The sequence below is a fragment of the Coregonus lavaretus genome (assembly GCF_964263955.1).
Source record: "Coregonus lavaretus genome assembly, chromosome: 39".
Lineage (NCBI taxonomy): Eukaryota > Metazoa > Chordata > Actinopteri > Salmoniformes > Salmonidae > Coregonus > Coregonus lavaretus.
Window position 1 is genome coordinate 14,744,054 of NC_140026.1, and position 24,653 is coordinate 14,768,706.

Genomic DNA, 24,653 nt, shown 5'->3' on the forward strand with positions numbered 1-24,653 from the left:
GCCCCCATCCACATCGACGGGGTGGCAGTGGAGCAGGTAGACAGCATCAAGTTCCTCAGTGTCCAAATCACTAAAGACTTAAAATGGTCCAAACACACACGCACAGTCGTGAAGAAGGCGCAACAGTGCCTCGTCCCTCTCAGGATATTGAACAAATTTGGCATGGGCCCGCAAATCCTGAAAAGGTTCTACAGCTGTACAATTGAGAGCGTATTGACTGGCTGCATCACTGCTTGGTATGGCAATAGCACCTCGATCGCATGGCGCTACAGAGGCTTGTGTGGACAGCCCAGTACATTACTGTGGCCGAGCTCCCTGCCATCCAGGACCTATATATCAGGTGGTGTAAAATGAAGGACCGGAAAATCGTAAAAGACCACTACCACCCTAGTCATAGACTATTTTCTCTGCTGCTGCATGGCAAGAGGTACCGGTGCATCAAGTCTGACACCAACAGGCTCTTGAACAGCTTCTATCCCCAAGCAATACGACTGATAAATAGCTAACAAAATAGCTACACGGGCCGAATAACCTTGTATCTTTATTGACCTTTTATTTTAGTTTTTGCACTTGTATTGTCTCTATGCACACTCACAGGGCCCTACTCACTCACACACACTGTCTCTCCAACAAACACAAACACTCACTCCATCATTTTCACACTCACACATAATATGCACATACATTTATACTGACTCTACACACCAGCACACCCACTCACATGCAAGCTGCTGCTACTCTGAACTGACTTTTTAAATATTTCCTGTGTATAGTATGCTTACTTACTTACTTTGTTGTGTATTTCGTATTTCTTATTATTATTTCTCGTGTTATTTTTTCTAGTAATACATTGTTATTGATTATTGCATTGTTGGGATTTGAGTTTGTAAGAAAGGTATTTCACTGTACTTGTGCATGTGACATTAAAACTTGGAACTTGAAACATCATCATCATCATAAAATGAAGACCAAAAACATGTTTAAAAATGTTTTACTTACAGATGCACCAAAATAATTAATAGTATATTTTGCACCATACTATTGATACCATTTACCTCTGCACTGTCCACATTATCTCCTGCTCATCTTGTACATGATGGACACAAGGACAGTTATCCAGATGAAATAGAGACCCAGGCAGTACACCAACATAATATGTTCTTCCTTGCCACCTTCTGTGGAAATACAGACAGCAGTTTGCTCAACCAATTCACAGCACTGTCAGACAATATCAGAAATGTCAGATATATTACTTACTTACGGTCAATGTCCAGATTGGTCCCGTTCCCAAAACAGTATCTCCCCACATGAGGCCACAGCACAGTAGTAAGTCCCAGCATCAGAGAGGCTGAGGTTCCTCTTCGGGAGGTTGCAGACACTGTCCCCATGTGTGGAAATGCTTCCTGGATGCGATACTCCTGAGCCATGTCTGAACTAATAGACAGTTCAGAGTAACAGAGTCTCCTGGCTGGACTGACTCAGACACAGGCAGCTGTAGCACAGACATGCTTTTGGACTCTGAACCTGAAGGGAGTGACGGAGTAAGATAATTGTGTGTAAATTGTATTGACCTGGTATATTCATTTATCGCCAAATTGTAAAGTATACTTTTTATTTGATGGTGCAAAATGAAAATCCAATATTACGGAAGGAAGTTAAGTTACCTTTGACAATCAAAACAGTTCCTTCTCCAAATTTGACTTCACCCACTTCCATAGCACCACAGTAGTAAGTAGCAGAGTCCCCTGACTCTGTCTTGGAGATGGTCAGGTTACAGCTGTCAACTCCTCTCTTCACACTCAGATGTTTAGTCTCAGTGAAGTCCTTGGTAAAGTTGTTGAAGTAAAAACTATCTTGGCCACTGTAAAATGGCGATGCCATAAGAAGGGGTTTCTGTCCAATAATCTAATTGAACCAAATGACATTGCTAATCACGTCACTTGGCCAAAAGCAAGTGATATTAAGTAACCATCACTGGGACTGGTTGAACAATGTCCTTGGTTAATGCACAAACTGTCAATGCAAACAAACAATATGGATCAAAGATCAAGATAAAGATAGAAAATCATCTCAAATACTTGTTACAAAGTAATTCAAATGGATTCAAAAAGCCAATAATATCAAATCAAATCAAATCAAATTGTATTGGTCACATGCGCCGAATACAACAGGTGCAGACATTACAGTGAAATGCTTACTTACAGCCCTTAACCAACAGTGTATTTATTTTTAACAAAGAAAGTAAAAATAAAACAACAACAAAAAAAGTTTTGAGAAAAAAAGAGCAGAAGTAAAATAAAATAACAGTAGGGAGGCTATATATACAGGGGGGTACCGGTGCAGAGTCAATGTGCGGGGGCACCGGCTAGTTGAGGTAGTTGAAGTAATATGTACATGTGGGTAGAGTTAAAGTGACTATGCATCAATAATTAACAGAGTAGCAGCAGCGTAAAAAGGATGGGGTGGGGGGGCAGTGCAAATAGTCCGGGTAGCCATGATTAGCTGTTCCGGAGTCTTATGGCTTGGGGGTAGAAGCTGTTGAGAAGTCTTTTGGACCTAGACTTGGCACTCCGGTACCGCTTGCCGTGCGGTAGCAGAGAGAACAGTTTATGACTAGGGTGGCTGGAGTCTTTGACAATTTTGAGGGCCTTCCTCTGTTTTGAGGGCCTGCCTGTTATAGAGGTCCTGGATGGCAGGAAGCTTGGCCCCAGTGATGTACTGGGCCGTACGCACTACCCTCTGTAGTGCCTTGCGGTCGGAGGCCAAGCAGTTGCCATACCAGGCGGTGATGCAACCAGTCAGGATGCTCTCGATGGTGCAGCTGTATAATTTTTTGAGGATCTGAGGACCCATGCCAAATCTTTTCAGTCTCCTGAGGGGGAATAGGCTTTGTCGTGCCCTCTTCACGACTGTCTTGGTGTGTTTGGACCATGATAGTTCGTTGGTGATGTGGACACCAAGGAACTTGAAGCTCTCAACCTGTTCCACTACAGCCCCATCGATGAGCATGGGGGCGTGCTCAGTCCTCTTTTTTTTCCTGTAGTCCACAATCATCTCCTTTGTCTTGGTCACGTTGAGGGAGAGGTTGTTGTCCTGGCACCACACGGCCAGGTCTCTGACCTCCTCCCTATAGGCTGTCTCATCGTTGTCGGTGATCAGGCCTACCACTGTTGTGTCGTCGGCAAACTTAATGATGGTGTTGGAGTCGTGCCTGGCTATGCAGTCATGGGTGAACAGAGAGTACAGGAGGGGACTGAGCACACACACCTGAGGGGCCCCCGTGTTGAGGATCAGTGTGGCAGACGTGTTGTTACCTACCCTTACCACCTGGGGGCGGCCCGTCAGGAAGTCCAGGATCCAGTTGCAGAGGGAGGTGTTTAGTCCCAGGATCCATACCTTAGTGATGAGCTTGGATGCACTTTGGTGTTGAACGCTGAACTGTAGTCAATGAACAGCAGTCTCACGTAGGTGTTCCTTTTAAGCAGATGGGAAAGGGCAGTGTGGAGTGCAATAGAGATTGTGTCATCTGTGTATCTGTTGGGGCGGAATGCAAATTGGAGTGGGTCTAGGGTGTTTGGGATGATGGTGTTGATGTGAGCCATGACCAGACTTTAAAAGCATTTAATGGCTACAGACGTGAGTGCTACGGGGCGATAGTTATTTAGACAGGTTACCTGGGCGTTCTTGGGCACAGGGACTATGGTGGTCTGCTTGAAACATGAGGTATTACAGACTGGGTCAGGGAGAGGTTGAAAATGTCTGTGAAGACACTTGCCAACTGGTCAGCGCATGCTCTGAGTGCGCGTCGTGGTAATCCGTCTGGACCTGCGGCCTGGTGAATGTTAACCTGTTTAAAGGACTTACTCAAATCGGCTACGGCGAGCATTATTAAATAGTCATCCGGAACAGCTGGTGCACTCATGCATGATTTAGTGTTACTTGCCTCGACGCGAGCATATAAGTTGTTGCCAACCCTCACCACCTGGGGGCAGCCCGTCAGGAAGTCCAGGATCCAGTTGCAGAGGGAGGTGTTTAATCCCAGATTCTTTAGTTTAGTGATGAGCTTGGATGGTGCTATGGTGTTGAACGCTGAGCTGTAGTCAATGAACAGCAGTCTCACGTAGCTGTTCCTTTTGTCCAGATGGAAAAAGGCAGTGTGGAGTGCAATCGAGATTGCATCATCTGTGGATCTCTTGGGGCGGAATGCGAATTGGAGTGGGTCCGGGGTGTCTGGGATGATGCTGTTGATGTGAGCCATGACCATCCTTTCGAAGCATTTCATGGCCACAGATGTGAGTACTAAGGGGCGATAGTCATTTAGACAGGTTACCTTGCCTTTCTTGGGCACAGGGACTATGGTGGTCTGTTTGATACATGTAGCTATTACAGACTGGGTTAGGGAGAGGTTGAAATTGTCAGTGAAGACACTTGCCAGATTGTCAGTTTATGCTCTGGTAATCTGTCTGGACGTGCAGCCTTTTGAATGTTATCCTTTTTAAAGGACTTACTCACATTGGCTACCAATAGCATGATCACACATTTGTCCAGAACAGCTGATGCTGTCATGCATGGTTCAGTGTTGATTTGATTTTGATTTTATGTTATTAGGATCTCTTTTAGTCCTCATTTGGACTAATCGTCCAAGAGTGCTTAAACATTAAAATACAATTTATAATACGATCACATTTTCACATATAACACTGTTACAAACAACAAAAATAATACACTGACATATTGACCAGATAAACACTCTAACAGTCTGAAAAGATAGATTGCTTGCCTCGAAGTGAGCATAGAAGATATTTAGCTCGTCTGGTAGGCTTGCATCACTGGACAGCTCGGCAGCTGGGTTTCACTTTGTAATCCGTGAAAGTTTACAAGTCCTGCCACATCCTATGAGAGTAAGAACCGGTGTAGTAGGATTCGATCTTGGTCCTTTATTGACGCTTTGCCTGTTTGATGATTAGTCGAAAGGCGTAGCAGGATTTCTTATATCCGGATTAATGTCCCTCTCCTTGAAAGCGGCAGCTTTAACCTTTAGCTCGTTGTAGATGTTGACTGTAATCTATGGCTTCTGGTTGGGATATTTACGTACGAACGGTCAATGTGGGGACGACATCGTCGATGCACTTATTAATGAAGCCTGTGACTGATGTTGTAAACATATTCCAGTATGTGCTAGCAAAACAGTCATGTAGTGTAGCATCTGCTTCATCGTACCACTTCCGTATTGAGCGTGTCACTGGTACTTCCTGTTTCAGTTTTTTCTTGTAACAGGAATCAGGAGGATACAGTTATGGTCATATTTGCCAAATGGGGTGCGAGGGAGATATTTGTATGCGTCTCTGTGTGTGGAGTAAAGGTGATCTACAGGGTTTTAGCGTCTAGTTGCACAGGTGACATGCTGACAGAAATGAGGTAAAACGGAGAACATGACCCTTCATGACTTGTACATCAAGATGCCTCACGCTACAGAAACAGGATATAGGCTGCTGCTCCTATGAGCCATTCCGGCTCGCAAAAGCCAAGGCTCGTGCTAGACTACCTCCTTTTGACACCTAACTAGAAAACCTCCTGACTTCAGAGTCTGGAGGCTGTTTTGATGTTGTCGTCACGATGCGTCGATAATGAAGGGGGTTGTGCTTTTTTACTGATAGGTTCTCCTCTGTGTCTTTCTCACTCAAACACCCACATGGACAGCCACACACAACCCCCTGTGTCTTCTTTGATACAAGTGTACCCTACATCTTTGAAAGAAAACAAATAGAATTTTGACGAGGACAATCAACATTTGCTAAAAAAGAGCAACTCGGCTTTACGTGTTTACTGGTCTCTGACCTGGAGATGTACATGGGGATGGAAAGTGGGAAAGGTAGTGTTTCTGTAGAAGGAAATGAAAGGCAATGAATATATTGCACATACAATATCACAAGAGCTGTAATAACAGTAATACAGGAATTTATAAATGACATATAATCCCTGAACATGTTTACAGGTTACAAGCTGTACAGAGGCAGCATACATAATGCAACAATATCTAACTATTAATGACAATATAAACATGTCCCACAACTCACTTCGTGCACGCACACAATAGCACATGTCCAAAGAGATATGAGTGAGTCCAGCTGTTGTTGTGAAGGACAGAGATGAGCTTGCTGCTCTTTCTGTGAATGCTTGAAGGAGACTGAGAGGGGGATCTAGGAATTTAGAGACCTGAAACCCAAGATGACTGCATGTGATTGGCTGTCCCCACGATGTAATAAGGCCCCTGGCAACCATGACCCCTAGTAACCAATCAGTTTGGCTAGGGCCAGAGGTGTGAGGGGCCAGTTAACGACCCACAGCCTTGCCAGCTAGGCTTCAGAGGGGGAGGGGAGCCTACTGCAGGAGTTACAAAGTTAAAGAGTTTGTGTGCTTGAGAGAGGGCTGTGATATTAAGATGGTGTGCTAAGAGTCACCAGCAGGGAATTCATAACAGTTACAAAACTCCAGATGACCCATAGGAAATATGTTGTGCATAGAGCATGTCTTGTCTTGTCATGTTCAGTATAAGAGTGAACAAGGGTGGAGCATCATGAGTATATGTTGGGGAAACACCTATAGAATGAAACAAGTCAATTGTATGTCAGTCTCACTCCCTATCATTCACATAAATATCCATTACTAACTTAAGTGTAACACCTGATAGTTTAGGAGTGGTCAGGGGTTTACCTGGGTGGGTAGGGCTCTTGGCTGTAGCCTAGATACACCTTCTACTCCACACTGTAAACTAATGATTACAACTAAATAATTAATTAAAACTGTGATCTTGTAAGTGATAAGATACTGTGTGGATTTGCATGTCAATGGTCTGTGTTGCTAATTGTCATGGGGTGAACAACGAAGAATGAGAGCAACTGACTGACACCACATAGAAATCCTGCTAAAAATCCACAGAGTGTGTAGTAGGCCAGCGGGCCTGTCCAAAGCATATATATGGCCTCATCTTGGCATTCAGGAGTATACCACATCAGTGGTATACTCAATAAGTGCATTGACGACGTCGTCCCCACAGTAACCGTACGTACATATCCCAACCAGAAGCCATGTATTACAGGCAACATCCGCACCGAGCTAAAGGCTAGAGCTGCCGCTTTCAAGAAGCGGGACACCAATCCGGACGCTTACAAGAAATCCTGCTACGCCCTCAAACGAACAATCAAACATTCAAATCTTCAATTCAGGAATAAGATTGAATCCTACTACACCGGCACGGACACTCGTCGGATGTGGCAGGGCTTGCAAACTATTACGGACTACAAAGGGAAGCACGGCCGCGAGCTGCCCAGTGACAGGGGCCTACCAGACGAGCTTACTTCTATGCGCGCTTCGAGGCAAGCAACACTAAAGCATGCATGAGAGCACCAGCTGTTCCGGATGACTGTGAATCATCACGCTCTCCGTAGCCGATGTAAGTAAGACCTTTAAACATGTCAACATTCACAAGGCCGCATGGCCAGATGGATTACCAGGACGTGTACTCCGAGAATGTGCTGACCAACTAGCAAGTGTCTTCGCTGACATTTTCAACCTGTCCCTGACCGAGTCTGTAATACCTACATGTTTCAAGCAGACCACTATAGTCCCTGTGCCCAAGAACAGCAAGGTAACCTGCCTAAATGACTACCGACCCGTAGCACTCATGTCTGTAGCCATGAAGTGCTTTGAAAGGCTGGTCATGGCTCACATCAACACCATTATCCCAAAAACACTAGACCCACTCCAATTTGCATACCGCCCCAACACATCCACAGATGACGCAATCTCTATTGCACTCCACACTGCCATTTTCCACCTGGACAAAAGGAACACCCACGTAAGAATGCTATTCAGCGTTCAACACCATAATGCCCTCAAATCTCCTCACTAAGCTAAGGACCCTGGGACTAAACACCTCCCTCTGCAACTGGATCCTGGACTTCCTGACGGGCCACCCCCAGGTGGTACGGGTAGGTAGCAACACATCTGCCACACTGATCCTCAACACGGGGGCCCCTCACGGGTGAATGCTCAGTCCCCTCCTGTACTCCCTGTTCACCCATGACTGCATGGCCAAGCAACATCAATAAGTTTGCAGACGACACAACAGTGGTAGGCCTGATCACCAACAACAATGAGACAGCCTATAGGGTGGAGGTCAGAGACCTAGCAGTGTGGTGCCAGGATAACATCCTCTCCCTCAACATGATCAAGACAAAGGAGATGATCGTGGACTACAGGAAAAGGAGGGCCGAGCACGCCCCCATTCTCATCGACAGGGCTGTAGTGGAGCAGGTTGAGAGCTTCAAGTTCCTTGGTGTCCACATCACCAACGAACTGTCATGGTCCAAACACACCAAGACAGTCGTGAAGAGGGCACGACAATGCCTATTCCCCCTCAGGAGACTGAAAAGATTTTGCATGGGTCCTCAGATCCTCAAAAAGTTCTGCAGCTGCACCATCGAGAGCATCCTGACTGGTTGCATCACCGCCTGGTGTGGCAACTGCTCGGCTTCCGACTGCAAGGCACTACAGAGGGTAATGTGTACGGCCCAGTACCTCACTGGGGCCAAGCTTCCTGCCATCCAGGACCTCTATACTAGGCGGTGTCAGAGGAAGGCCCTACAAATTGCCAGACTCCAGCCACCCTAGTCATAGACTGTTCTCTCTGCTACCGAACAACAGGCGATACCGGAGCGCCAAGTCTAGGTCCAAAAGGCTTCTTAACAGCTTCTACCCCCAAGCCATAAGACTCTTGAACAGCTAACCAAATGGCTACCCGGACTATTTGCACTGTCTCCCCCCCACCCCCTCTTTTTATGGTTAATTCTACATTCTGTTTATTATCTATGCATAGTCACTTTACCTCTACCCACATGTACATTTTACCTCAATTACCTCGACTAACCTGTGCCCCCGTACATTGACTCTGTATCAGTACCCCCTGTATATAGCCTCGCTACTGTTATCTTTCCTCATCTATTTTTTATTTGACACTTATTTTTCTTAAAACTGCATTGTTGGTTAAGGGCTTGTAAGTAAGCATTTCACTGTAAGGTCTACACCGGTTGTATTCGGCGCATATGACAAATACAATTTGATTTCATTAGAGTTTGACTGAAACTCACGTGTGAATAGAAGGTCCTATGGTTTGTTCTTCAAGGTCTAACTGACATTAGAAAGATGACAAGAGCATCAACCACAGTGTGAGGTGACAGGAACTACAAGCCTGGAGCCAGAGATGACCTGATATTATTGGTTAGTAGCGCTGACACCCAGACAGAGCTTTGATCATGAGCTATAAGGCCGTCTCTAAAAAGACCTGTCTACCTTTGTAGCTGTAGCTACAGCCAAGCTAGGGTTAGCTTTAGGGTTAGGCTAGGGCTATAGGATTAGGGTTAAGGCTAGGGCTAGATTTCAGCTAGGGGTTGGGCTAGGGTTGTGGCTAGGGCTGGGGTTAGCACATAGTTAGTTGAACATCTATAAACCATCTATCCAAATAAAGCATTACCAGCAGCAGTAACCCTGATAATGGCCTTGTGGTCACCTATGAACTCAACCGAACCCAAACACTTCTCCAAACATGTCAAACCCTATGGGGTATTTTACCGTAAGTCACCTATATCCATTTGGATATACACATTCCACATAACATTTCTGTAAGAGTGTATATTCTGCTTTCTGGAAATTGACATTGTGGTCCAATACCAACTACAACGCCCCCTACCAATGAAATGCCCTTTGACTCAGTCTGATCTCAGAGTGAATTAAGAGATATTCTCTGATTCCCAGCCAGACAGAGCAGAACAGATCTACACACATAATGATGAGAACCTATATACCAGCTCTACTGGTCTATGGATTGAGTAAGAAGGCTACTGTTAAACCTAACATAGAGAATAAGATTTAATCTAATATGAGGACAGTATATATGCCAACAGAATGCTTAGCACAGTATCTTAGCTCATTTGCTAAATGTACATTTAATTTAGCTAATTTCTTTAAAGCGGCAATCAGCAGTAGAAACAATAACAACAGAAAAAGCTGAGGGATGGGGCTGGATAAATGTAACTTCTCTCAAATTCATAGACAGAGCTATGGATGCAAGGACTGACCATCCATGATATCAAAATGATCGTTTTAACCGTGTTTGGAGGCTATATAGCGTTTGTTTACACTTTCTTTGTTTACAAACGTTGGAGTAAAACAAGCTTATAGTTTGGGTTCTGATGGGGAACGACTGTTGAACTATGCTCCTGAGGCATTTAGAAGTTATATTCTTCAAGAATCAATGGGCACATATAATTAATTTATAAGTCCAAAAATTGATGAATCAACTGCTGATTCCCCCTTTAATGTATATTATCTGTGTTTCAGGTTTGGACCCAGTTATGGTTTCTCAGACTATAGTGATCCAAATGGGATAAATCTCACCAGTTGGTCCCAGTTCTGGTTTCTCAGTCTCAGACTATGGTGATCCATAATGGGATAAATTTCACCCTCCAGTGCTGCAATGCTACAAAGACTGTGGGACAAGCAGCCTGGTTCAATCAAGTCAACGGATCAGAGCCTGTGTGTACTGCATCTATGCACAGCTTTCCCACTGGGCACAGACATCAGTGCCATGGCTAGTTTTGATTTCAATTTGGTTGAGTTATCAACTAACGTGAATTCAACTTGAAATATAAATGTGTTTTAGGTTAAAAGTTGCTAACATATGGAATTGTGTTACAGGAGGGGGTCGCAGTTCTGGAGCGACCCACTAGGTATCATCCTTCGACAACCTTAGGCACCTCCTCACTCACAGTCTGGACTAATCATTATCCTATTGGTGTCACCTGTGTCTACCTGTTCACCTGTGTATTTATGCCCTCACTTCCCTGTGTTCCCTTGCTCTGTTTTCTCTGCCAGTTTCTCGATGCCAAACAGTACTAACCAGTGTCTGATCGTGAGACGTATGTACAGGTACTTGAGAAGTGTTCTCCCTGTTTCATTGTTGTTTTCAGTCGTAGTTAGTATTTCGTATGTTTGCTGTCAGCCTGTTTTTGGAGACCAATTTGCTCCTCCTTTATTTTATCGTGACAAGTCCGTTATTTTGTATCCTGGTTTTGGGACCACCAGTAAAGATCCATGTTTCACCATCTCTGCCTACTGCCTACTGTCTATCCTGCACCGCACCTGGGTCACACCTCACACCAACCCTTACAGAAAACAGAGCCAATATGGACCCAGCGGAGGCAGCACAGTATCATAGCGCATTGGCAGCACAGGGAGCTATGCTGACCCAGCACAAACACAGCCTGCAGCAGATCACGAGAATCTCCGCCAGTTGACGATCGCCGTGCAGAGCCGGGTGGACACCCGACCAGCCCCGGCAGCTGGCGGAGTGGAAGTAGTGGCAGCGGCGTCTCCTGTCTCGCCTGCGACACCACGGGAACCCCGTCTACCACCTCCGGAGAGGTACGACGGACGTCCAGAGGGCTGCAGGGAATTCCTCACCCAGTGTTCCCTGGTGTTCAGCCTACAACACTCCTCCTTCCCGACGGAGCAGGACCGGGTGGCCTACATTATCACTCTGTTGACGGGTCGGGCCCTTTCCTGGGCTTCCGCGGAGTGGGAGAGCCAAACTCCGGCGTGTTCCGACTCCTACCAATTCACACTGGAGCTACGCAAGGTGTTCGACACCTCTCGGTTGGTGTCGGGGAACTATGCCGGGAGGCGGCTCATGGCCTGTCGGCAGGGTGGGGAGGGGTCTCCTATTTCTGGTGGACTGGGTAGGTTATTGGCCAGAGGAGCGGTCCTGGGTGCCCAGGAGGGACATTCTGGACCCAGGGCTGATAACAACATTCCGTTCGTCGGGGGGGTTTGCAGAACTGGAGCGACCCACTAGGTGTCCTCCTCCGACAACCGTAGGCACCTCCTCACTCACAGTCTGGACTAATAATTATCCTATTGATGTCACCTGTGTCTACCTGTTCACCTGTGTATTGATGCCCTCACTTCCCTGTGTTCCCTTGCTCTGTGTTCTCTGCCAGTTCCTCGATGCCAAACAGTATTAATCAGTGTCTGATCGCGAGACATATGTACAGGTACTTGAGAAGTGTTCTCCCTGTTTCATTGTTGTTTTCAGTTGTAGTTAGTATTTCATATGTTTGCTGTCAGCCTATTTTTGGAGACCAATTTGCTCCTTTAATTTGTATCCTGGTTTTGGGACCACCAGTAAAGATCCTTGTTTCACCATCTCTGCCTACTGCCTACTGTCTATCCTGCACCGCACCTGGGTCACACCTCACACCAACCCTTACAGAATTGTGTTAAGCAGGTCATACCATGGATCCTTAAGCTATTTGATTTAAAATGTTAAGATCCCTTGAAGTATCCCCCCAAAATATGAAAAAAATATTGGATGAAAAATGTAATTTGCCGTTACTGCTATTAGCCATATAAACTCATTAAATAACAGATTCACTACATTGAACAACAGCTAGTCCCACAAAAAATATCAAAAGGAAGTTTGTTCTGAAGTGTCGGTCCTTTATCTGAGATATAAGAAATATCGGGATGTTTTATATATATATATATTTTTGTACATGTATTATTTTTGGCACTAAACTGTCTCAATTTTTTCAACTGGTACTGGGAGACCTTCAGACGAGTCTTGTGAGTCCTGTGGGTGGCCTAGAGTAATAAACTGACATGTACATGTTCGTGACAGTCTCACATTGTTGTGTAGCCAAAACTGTTCGGACGCTACAGACAGAAGTTGTCAGATCAGCTGTACTGACTTTATTCTCTCTCTCTCTCTCTCTCTCTCTCTCTCTCTCTCTCTCTCTCTCTCTCTCTCTCTCTCTCTCTCTCTCTCTCTCTCTCTCTCTCTCTCTCTCTCTCTCTCTCTCTCTCTGCATCTAAACCACACACTCTCTTCTCACCAATCAGGCCTCACATCTCTTTCCATCCATACCGCCAGACTATTAATGCTTAACCAAAACCAAACTACCCCAGGTTTTAGACTAGATTTGTTCCATCTGCTGTTTAGTACAATAACTATACTTTAGTGGGCTATGTTCAAAATGACCATAAAATATGTTCTATTCAACATCTTCAACACTTTGGAACACTTGTAGGCCTACTTCAATCACAGTGCATCCATGGTGTATTTACATGCACAATGAATGCATCCATAAACAATAGACCTACTGCTCTAATGTTGAGTGTACAGAGGCAGGTGTCAATGATCTCTGCAGACTCTCATCTGATGCATTCGCTGCAGACACAACATCCTCGGCCTGTGGTCAGTGTCACCTCGCTGGTGTGAACAGGGATGGAAAACAACACGTACAAAGATCTCTGTGGTCCGAAGTTTCCACTCAACAACTAAACAAACAGACATCATGCCTTCGCACATTTGGCATGAACAATTTTTTTTTCTTAGGTACTTTTGAGTTCACACCTCCTTTGTTACTGTGACATTAAGGGTTTGTTATGGTTTGCTACCAATGCAGTTTGATTTGCATGCAGATACTTTGTCTCATTGTGTTTCTAAAGCCTGTGATAACCCTTGTGGTGTCTTTGGTCATCATGCACTTTTTCAATTTCACTATTTCTGCTGGACAGATGGATTCTGAGAAGGTTGATAACCAACCCTCAGGTGTTACACTTCAGACCATTTTCAGGGCCATGCACTCTGTTTACTTATAGATAACAAAACCGTTATCAACCAAATGACAAGTGTGCTTCTGAAATGGCACCCTATGGGCCCTGGTCAAAAGAAGTGCCTCTGGTCAAAGGTAGTGCACTATATAGGGGATAGGGTGCCATTTGGGATGCAGCCAAGGTCTCCACCCTCACCGTCTACACCAAAACCTCTGTTTTTACCACACACACGGCATGTCAAAAATACAACAGAAATATATATACAGTGTGTGTGAATGTAGTAAGTTATGGAGGTAAGGCCTATAAATAGGCCATAGTGCAAAATAGTTACAATTTCGTATTAACACTGGAATGATAGATGTGCAAAAGATGATGTGCAAATAGAGATACTGGGGTGCAAATGAGCAAAATAAATGGGGATGAGTAGTTGGGTGTGCTAATTTCAGAATGGCTGTGTACATGTGCAGTGATCGGTAAGCTGCTCTGACAACTGACGCTGTGGACAACTACAAATACCTAGGTGTCTGGTTAGACTGTAAACTCTCCTTCCAGACTCACATTAAGCATCTCCAATCAAAAGTTAGATCTAGAATCGGCTTCCTATTTCACAAGAAAGCCTCCTTCACTCATGCTGCCAAACATGCCTTCGTAAAACTGTGTATCCTACCGATCCTTGACTTTGGCGATGTCATTTACAAAATAGCCTCCAACACAAATTGGATGTAGTCTATCACAGTGCCATCCGTTTTGTCACCAAAGCCCCATATATTACCCACCATTGTGACCTGTACACTCTTGTTGGCTGGCCCTCACTACATATTCGTCGCCAAATCCACTGGCTCCAGGTCATCTATAAATCACTGCTAGGCAAATCTTAGCTCACTGGTCACCATAGCAACACCCACCCGTAGTCTGCGCTCCAGCAGGTATATCTCACTGGTCATCCCCAAAGCCAACACCTCCTTTGGCCGCCATTCCTTCCAGTTCTCTGCTGCCAATGACTGGAACGAACTGTAAAAATCTCTGAAGCTGGAGACTCTTATCTCCCTCACTAACTTTAAGCGTCAGTTGTCAGAACAGCTTACCGATCACTGTACCTGTACACAGCCATTCTGAAATTAGCCCACCCAACTACCTCATCCCCATATTGTTATTTATTTTGCTAATTTGAACCCCAGTATCTCTATTTGCACATCATCTTTTGCACATCTATCATTCCAGTGTTAATACGAAATTGTAACTATTTTTGCACTATGGCCTATTTATTGCCTTACCTCCACACTGTATATATATTTCTGTTGTATTTTTGACTTTATGTTTTGTTTACCCCATATGTAACTCTGTGTTGTTGTTTTCATCGCACTGCTTTGCTTTATATTGGCCAGGTCACAGTTGTAAATGAGAACTTGTTCTCAACTGGCTTACCTGGTTAAATAAATAAAAATAAATAGTCTCCCAGTCCCTGCTGCTGAAAAACATCCCCACGGCATGATGCTGCCACCACCATGCTTCACCGTAGGGATGGTGCCAGGTTTCCTCCAGATGTGATGCTTGGCATTCAGCACAAAGAAAACAGAGAATCTTGTTTCTCATGGTCTGAGAGTCTTTAGGTGCCTTTTGGTAAACTCCAAGCGGGCTGTCATGTGCCTTTTACTGAGGAGTGGCTTCTGTCTGGCGACTCTACCATAACGGCCTGATTGGTGGAGTGCTGCAGAGATGGTTCTCCCATCTCCACAGAGGAACTCTAGAGCTCTGTCAGAGTGACCATCGGGTTCTTGGTCACCTCCCTGACCAAGGCCCTTCTCCCACGATTGCTCAGTTTGGCCGGGCGACCAGCTCTGGTTCCAAACTTCTTCCATTTAAGAATGATGGAGGCCACTGTGTTCTTGGGGACCTTCAATGCTACCCTTCCCCTTATCTGTGCCTTGACACAATCCTGTCTCGGAGCTCTACGGACAATTCCTTCGACCTCATGGCTTGGTTTTTGCTCTGATATGCACTGTCAACCGTGGGACCTTACAGTTGAAGTCGGAAGTTTACATACACTTAGGTTGGAGTCATTATACTTGTTTTTCAGTTTTGACACAAGTAATTTTTCCAACAATTGTTTACAGACAGATTATTTCACTTATAATTCACTGTATCACAATTCCAGTGGTTCAGAAGTTTACATACACTAAATTGACTGTGCTTTTAAACATCATGAGGAAGGAAAATTATGTGGATATATTGAAGCAACATCTCAAGACATCAGTCAGGAAGTTAAAGCTTGGTCGCAAATGAGTCTTCCAAATGGACAATGACCCCAAGCATACTTCCAAAGTTGTGGCAAAATGGCTTAAGGACAGCAAATGTTTACATCCATTTTACAATAAAGCTGTGACATAATAAAATGTGGAAAAAGTCAAGGGGTCTGAAACACTTTCCGAAGGCACTCTAGATGTAAGCTCTTTCTGAGACCCTGCCAGATAATTAGTGAAAGTAGGTTTGAGATGGTATTGATCAAGCCTCCCCCTTTTGGAGAGGGCCTTCAGAAAGAGCTTGCATCTAGAGGGCCTTCAGAAAGTATTTCAGACGAAGCAAAAACAGGTTTAGAAATATTTGCAAATGTATTAAAAATAAAAACAGAAATGCCTTATTTACATAAGTATTCAGACCCTTTGCTATGAGACTCGAAATTGAGTTCAGGTGTATCCTGTTTCCATTGATCTTGAGTTCATCAGAACAAGATGACAATATGTATGTATGCCATATTGACATTTATACTCTTCAGTGTATGCATTCAACAGCATAAAATAACGGAATGTGCATGATTTGTATTTTTTCTGTCTTTCTAATTTGACGCAATGTCCATGACTCTTGAATTAATCTAAGTAACATAATTAAAAAAATACCAATCAAAATCTGTCAGTTTAAGCTAGAGACATCTGCATGGGTTCTGTTTTAATCCACCACATCCTCCTATGTCTGCCTTCCTCATCTGCGGTGGAAGGTGGCCGAGCTACAGTGGTGTTTGTCAGACCATGAGACATCCCAAAAATAAATATTCTCATGAAAACAACTGTAGCGTATATGGAAAGATGAGACTCACGAACACCGTTTTGCTCTACGACCCCCACAAGTATCACGGGACTCGTCTGACGGTAACCCGTACAAACGAATGGACGTATGGTGGTAGTTTTGTGCCAACAAAAATTAGGAGTTAAATATGTGTCCAAAAAACCTTTCCTATATCTCCAAATTCAATATTTTATTAAATACTTTATTAGTTATTGATACCTAAAGGGTCCTAAAGTTGAAAATAAAATAGGTAACTGATCCATGGTATGATCTTAAAACAATTCCATATGTTATCTTAGTAGAACCCCTGCCCTCCACAATGGCTGTCACGATCGTCTATGAAGTAGGACCAAAGCGCAGCGTTGGTAGCGAACATATTGACTTTAATGCAATACACGAGAATACAAAACAAAACACGATCATGAAGTCCTCAGTGACAACGACTGAACATAGAACAAAAACCCACAACCCCAAGGTAAACAATGACAGTTTAAATATGGCTCCCAATCAGAGATAACGAGCCGACAGCTGACACTCGTTACCACTGATTGGGAGTCACTGGACCAAACAATGAAACCACCAATAACAACCCAACTAATCCCCAAACACAACAAAAATGAACACACCCTGGCTCAATAATACAAAGTCCCGGAGCCAGAGCGTGACAGTACCCCCCCCCTAAAGGCGCGGACTGCGACCGCGCCTCAAAGAACCCAAATAGGGGAGGGCTGGGTGGGTGTTGCTCCTCGGAGGCGGCTCCGGCTCTGGCTCCGGGCTTGACCACCATCCTACATCCATCCCCCCGTAATGGCCCCGGTCCGATCCAACCCAGCTGGCTGGATCCGGACTGATGACGCGCACCCCTAGCTTGGCGCGTGAGGCAGGGACGGACCGGACCTGGCTGACGATACGCATCCTCGGCTTGGTGCGTGGAGCCGGAACGGACCTCCTCAGGCTGACGACTCGCCTCCCTGGCTTGGTGCGCGTAGCAGGAATAGGCTGAACCAGGTTGACGACTCGCCCCCTTGGTTTGGTGCGAGTAGCCGGAACGAGCTGACCCAGGTTGACGACTCGCACCCTTAGCCTGGTGCGAGTGGCAGGAACAGTCCGGGTTGGGCCGGCGACGCACACCGTAGTTTTGATGCGTGGAGCAGGAACCGGCCGGGCTGGGCTGGCGACGCACCCCTTTGGCTTGGTGCGTAGAGCAGGGACAGGCCGGGCTGGGCTGGCGACGCGCACCATTGGCTTGGTGCGGGGAGCAGGGACGGGCCGGACAGGGCTGACGAAACGCAACACAGACTTGGTGCGGGGAGCAGGAACAGACCGAGTCGGGCTTGCGGCGCGCACCACAGGCTCCATGCGAGGAACAGGCACAGACAGGGCCGTACTGAGGACACACACCCCTGGCCCTACACGGGGATCAGGAACGGGCCGGACCGGACTGGTAACACACCCCAGTACCCTTCGCCGTGCCTCCACACCTTCCTTCCCCTTCGTGACCAGTGGCCCCCTTAACCTGGCGGCCTTTTCTGCCAACCTACTGCACTCCTCTAACCCGTACTCCTGCTGCCCCGACGTCGTGAGCCCCCCCCTAAAATTTTTCTGGGGGTCTCTCCTCTCCGTGGACCAGGCCTCTATAGTCCTCTCCCAACCTTCGCTCTTCTGTCTCCACCACTCGTCATCCAACTCCTGGAAACGCTGCTTGGTCTCGTTGTGGTGGGTTTTTCTGTCACGATCGTCTATGAAGTAGGACCAAAGCGCAGCGTTGGTAGCGAACATATTGACTTTAATGCAATACACGAGAATACAAAACAAAACACGATCATGAAGTCCTCAGTGACAACGACTGAACATAGAACAAAAACCCACAACCCCAAGGTGAACAATGACAGTTTAAATATGGCTCCCAATCAGAGATAACGAGCCGACAGCTGACACTCGTTACCACTGATTGGGAGTCACTGGACCAAACAATGAAACCACCAATAACAACCCAACTAATCCCCAAACACAACAAAAATGAACACACCCTGGCTCAATAATACAAAGTCCCGGAGCCAGAGCGTGACAATGGCTTAGAGTTTGAGATGTTTTAAACTACTGGAGAAGGCATTCACAGGCATTTGTCATACTTTAAATAATGTTAATGATATGTTTATTAAATGGCACCTTTATGTGTGTGTAGATAGGAGCTTGTCAATCATAATCATGCCATATTATCATAAACAATCAAATACAGGAACTGAAATGTGGACAACAATATACAGTGGGGAAAAAAAGTATTTAGTCAGTCACCAATTGTGCAAGTTCTCCCACTTAAAAAGATGAGAGAGGCCTGTAATTTTCATCATAGGTACACGTCAAGTATGACAGACAAAAGGAGGAAAAAAATTCCAGAAAATCACATTGTAGGACTTTTAATGAATTTATTTGCAAATTATGGTGGAAAATAAGTATTTGGTCAATAATAAAAGTTTCTCAATACTTTGTTATATACCCTTTGTTGGCAATGACACAGGTCAAACGTTTTCTGTAAGTCTTCACAAGGTTTTCACACACTGTTGCTGGTATTTTGGCCCATTCCTCCATGCAGATCTCCTCTAGAGCAGTGATGTTTTAGGGCTGTCACTGGGCAACACGGACTTTCAACTCCCTCCAAAGATTTTCTATGGGGTTGAGATCTGGAGACTGGCTAGGCCACTCCAGGACCTTGAAATGCTTCTTACGAAGCCACTCCTTCGTTGCCCGGGCGGTGTGTTTGGGATCATTGTCATGCTGAAAGACCCAGCCATGTTTCATCTTCAATGCCCTTGCTGATGGAAGGAGGTTTTCACTCAAAATCTCACGATACATGGCCCCATTCATTCTTTCCTTACACGGATCAGTTGTCCTGGTCCCTTTGCAGAAAAACAGCCCCAAAGTATGATGTTTCCACCCCCATGCTTCACAGTAGGTATGGTGTTCTTTGGATGCAACTCAGCATTCTTTGTCCTCCAAACACGACGAGTTGAGTTTTTACCAAAAAGTTATATTTTGGTTTCATCTGACCATATGACATTCTCCCAATCCTCTTCTGGATCATCCAAATGCACTCTAGCAAACTTCAGACGGGCCTGGACATGTACTGGCTTAAGCAGGGGGACACGTCTTGCACTGCAGGATTTGAGTCCCTGGCGGCGTAGTGTGTTACTGATGGTAGGCTTTGTAACTTTGGTCCCAGCTCTCTGCAGGTCATTCACTAGGTCCCCCCGTGTGGTTCTGGGATTTTTGCTCACCGTTCTTGTGATCATTTTGACCCCACGGGGTGAGATCTTGCGTGGAGCCCCAGATCGAGGGAGATTATCAGTGGTCTTGTATGTCTTCCATTTCCTAATAATTGCTCCCACAGTTGATTTCTTCAAACCAAGCTGCTTACCTATTGCAGATTCAGTCTTCCCAGCCTGGTGCAGGTCTACAATTTTGTTTCTGGTGTCCTTTGACAGCTCTTTGGTCTTGGCCATAGTGGAGTTTGGAGTGTAACTGTTTGAGGTTGTGGACAGGTGTCTTTTATACTGATAACAAGTTCAAACAGGTGCCATTAATACAGGTAACGAGTGGAGGACAGAGGAGCCTCTTAAAGAAGAAGTTACAGGTCTGTGAGAGACAGAAATCTTGCTTGTTTGTAGGTGACCAAATACTTATTTTCCACCATAATTTGCAAATAAATTCATAAAAAATCCTACAATGTGATTTTCTGGATTTTTTTTTCTCAATTTGTCTGTCATAGTTGACGTGTACCTATGATGAAAATGACAGGCCTCTCTCATCTTTTTAAGTGGCAGAACTTGCACAATTGGTGGCTGACTAAATACTTTTTTTCCCCACTGTATATGCGTTTGGTGTCCCTATCTCTCAATCATTACCAAGGCGATAGCTTTCTGAAGAAAACGGAAAGTGTACTCATTTAGCATGAGGATAGAACATGATCAGAGGGGAGGGTTCAACTGTCCTGTGCCGTGTCTTTACTAATGTCACAGCAGCCAATAAGGCTTGTGGACCATCTCTCCAGTCATGTATAAAAAGACACCCATAACCTCTTGATTCTCACTCTTATCTGACACACAGGACGACATAAGGACATGCTATCCACAGAAGGATGATGACAAAACTGTGTCTCATAATCTCTCTTTTATTTAGAGCAGGTAAGACATTATGTTGACAAGATAAAAAATACATACTGTTATGGGACCTGTAAACGCATGAATCTGATGTGTACACTTTGATTGACATAAAAAAATGTATATTTTTCAGTGCTGTCAAAAGGTATCATTACTCAGTCTGATCTTTTGAAGACCTTCATCACTGGAGACACAGTTGATTTGAAATGCTTCATCTCTGGGACTGGTGGTGACTACTACAACTGGTTCAAACTCACAGTAGGACAAGCTCCTGTGATGATGCTATCTCTTTACCTTCACTCAAAAGATCCAACGTTCTATGGTGAGTTTGACAACAACACTCGGTTTGCTGCAGAGAACAACGGCGACGGTTTTGTGCTGACCATTTCAGATGCCAAGCCATCGGATGTGGGGATGTACTACTGTGCTGCACGTGTTTATGATTACATGATCTTTGGAAATGGTGTATTTCTGATGCATAAGGGTGAGTAACACAGAAGTTAATATGCAATGTTACTGTTTCAGGGGTTTTGCATATGGAAATGGTGTATTTCATATTTAATTAGAAGTTCATTACAACCTTGGATTTATTGGGTAAAAGGTGCAGATTCCAGGAACCAGCATTTACTTACTCAGCAGTCTGTGTCTGAGTCAGTCCAGCAAGGAGACTCTGTGACTCTGAACTGTACAATACACACTGAGACCTGTGCAGGAGAACACAGTGTCTATTGGTTCAGGCATGGCTCAGGAGAATCCCATCCAGGAATCATCTACACCCATGGAGACAGGAGTGATCAGTGTGAGAAGAGCCCTGAGGCTGGGTCTCCTACACAGAGCTGTGTCTACAACCTCCCCAAGAGGAACCTCAGCCTCTCTGATACTGGGACTTACTACTGTGCTGTGGCCTCGTGTGGGGAGATACTGTTTGGAAACGGGACCAAGCTGGAGATCAAGGGTAGGTGATGAAACGTACATTTTTGTTTATATCTGTTCCATAATCTACCGTGTAAAACTGTATACAGTTACGGTTATTTAGATCACATTAGAAAATGTGCAATCATCCTTCTAGTTACTATATTTCTACCACCATGTTTATTTTCACAGACAATGGCGCAGACCCTCTTCTCTTACTGTATTGTCTGGGCGCAGCATTGGCTCTCTCTCTAATCCTGATCATTGTCCTGACTTGCATTATTTACAAGATTAACAAGAGAGCATGTCTGCTGTGCAGAGGTAAGTGACTTATTCATAGAAGTTGCTCTTCTTTGATATCACCATCAACAGATGTCTCAGTAATGAGAGGTTGCATCTTTATATTTTCTGTCTTTCTTTTCAGGACCCGGCTCTCAGACAAGAGGGCCAGCAGTCTCGACTTCGGATACAAGGGTAAGTACAATTCTTTATATTTTGTATTTAATGGTTCCATTAAATAATCACATATTGCGAATACAGTGAGGGAAAAAAGTATTTGATCCCCTGCTGATTTTGTACGTTTGCCCACTGACAAAGACATGATCAGTCTATAATTTGAATGGTAGGTTTATTTGAACAGTGAGAGACAGAATAACAACAAAAAAATCCAGAAACACGGATGTCAAAAATGTTATAAATTGATTTGCATTTTAATGAGGGAAATAAGTATTTGACCCCTCTGCAAAACATTACTTAGTACTTGGTGGCAAAACCCTTGTTGGCAATCACAGAGGTCAGACGTTTCTTGTAGTTGGCCACCAGGTTTGCACACATCTCAGGAGGGATTTTGTCCCACTACTCTTTGCAGATCTTCTCCAAGTCATTAAGGTTTCGAAGCTGAGGTTCAGCAACTCGAACCTTCAGCTCCCTCCACAGATTTTCTATGGGATTAAGGTCTGGAGGCTGGCTAGGCCACTCCAGGACCTTAATGTGCTTCTTCTTGAGCCACTCCTTTGTTGCCTTGGCCGTGTGTTTTGGGTCATTGTCATGCTGGAATACCCATCCACGACCCATTTTCAATGCCCTGGCTGAGGGAAGGAGGTTCTCACCCAAGATTTGATGGTACATGGCCCCGTCCATTGTCCCTTTGATGCGGTGGAGTTGTCCTGTCCCCTTAGCAGAAAAACACCCCCAAAGCATAATGTTTCCACCTCCATGTTTGACGGTTAGGATGGTGTTCTTGGGGTCATAGGCAGCATTCCTCCTCCTCCAAACACGGCGAGTTGAGTTGATGCCAAAGAGCTCCATTTTCGTCTCATCTGACCACAACACTTTCACCCAGTTCTCCTCTGAATCATTCAGATGTTCATTGGCAAACTTCAGACGGACCTGTATATGTGCTTTCTTGAGCAGGGGGACCTTGCGGGTGCTGCAGGATTTCAGTCCTTCACGGCGTAGTGTGTTACCAATTGTTTTCTTGGTGACTATGGTCCCAGCTTCCTTGAGATCATTGACAAGATCCTCTGGTGTAGTTCTGGGCTGATTCCTCACCGTTCTCATGATCATTGCAACTCCACGAGGTGAGAACTTGCATGGAGCCCAAGGCCAAGGGAGATTGACAGTTATTTTGTGTTTCTTCCATTTGGGAATAATCGCACCAACTGTTGTCACCTTCTCACCAAGCTGCTTGGTGATGGTTTTGTAGCCCATTCCAGCCTTGTGTAGGTCTACAATCTTGTCCCTGACATCCTTGGAGAGCTCTTTAGTCTTGGCCATGGTGGAGAGTTTGGAATCTGATTGATTGATTGCTTCTGTGGACAGGTGTCTTTTATACAGGTAACAAGCTGAGATTAGGAGCATTCCCCTTTAAGAGTGTGCTCCTAATCTCAGCTCGTTACCTGTATAAAAGACACCTGGGAGCCAGAAATCTTTCTGATTGAGAGGGGGTCAAATACTTATTTCCCTCATTAAAATGCAAATCAATTTATAACATTTTTGTCATGCGTCTTTCTGGATTTTTTTGTTGTTATTCTGTCTCTCACTGTTCAAATAAACCTACCATTAAAATGATAGACTGAACATTTCTTTGTCAGTGGGCAAACGTACAAAATCAGCAGGGGATCAAATACTTTTTTCCCTCACTGTATTTCCCTCCATTTTATAATTGTTCTTCACAGGGCCAAGATGCAGACAGTCTCCATTACGTAGCTCTGAATCTGAGCAACAAAAAGAACAGGTCTAGAAAACAGAGAAGCAACATGGAGGAACAGACGGTGTACTCTGGGATCAGACAGTAAAACAATACAACAGACGTCCATTAAACTTCATTAGGAGGAAACATGGAGGAAGAGACAATGGTCATGTACTCTGGAATTTGACAGTAGAACTGGATATATGAAACATTTCCCCTTCATACTAGAAAGCTCTTTAACTTGCTCTAGCTTAACTTGCTCTTTATGAACGCTGCAGTAAAATGTGATGAAAACAGTGGTCAATGCTTTTTCAAATGTAATATAAAGTATACAGATTTTCATGCATTGCTTCTCTGTCAAACTCATTTTACATTTGATTTGCATTTGTAGTCCCGTGTAGCTCAGTTGGTAGAGCATGGCGCTTGCAACGCCAGGGTTGTGGGTTCAATTCCCACGGGGGACCAGAATGGAGAAAAAAAAATTACGTACTGTCTAAGTCGCTCTGGATAAGAGCGTCTACTAAAATGTGAAGAAAAATAAAGCATTTTCAATTGTAAACTAAATGAATTAGAATTGGTTGAACTCAACGCATTCTGTTCACACACCATAGTGGAGGGTGTTACAGTGTCTTTCCACTATTGGAAACTAACCTTTCATA

At 44.7% G+C, this 24,653-nt stretch overlaps 1 protein-coding gene across 1 annotated transcript; it reads left to right on the forward strand.

The window, feature by feature from the left end:
• Positions 1-11,729: 11,729 nt before the first annotated feature.
• LOC311112966 (uncharacterized protein) lies at positions 11,730-24,100 on the forward strand (the record flags this gene model as incomplete). The annotated part of the gene is made up of 8 exons (XM_084156095.1): positions 11,730-11,795; positions 12,057-12,073; positions 20,911-20,915; positions 21,025-21,375; positions 21,493-21,846; positions 21,996-22,124; positions 22,228-22,277; positions 23,981-24,100. 8 exons carry the CDS (start codon positions 11,730-11,732, stop codon positions 24,098-24,100), a joined length of 1,092 nt encoding a protein of 363 aa, XP_084012221.1.
• Between the last annotated feature and the right edge of the window lie 553 nt (positions 24,101-24,653).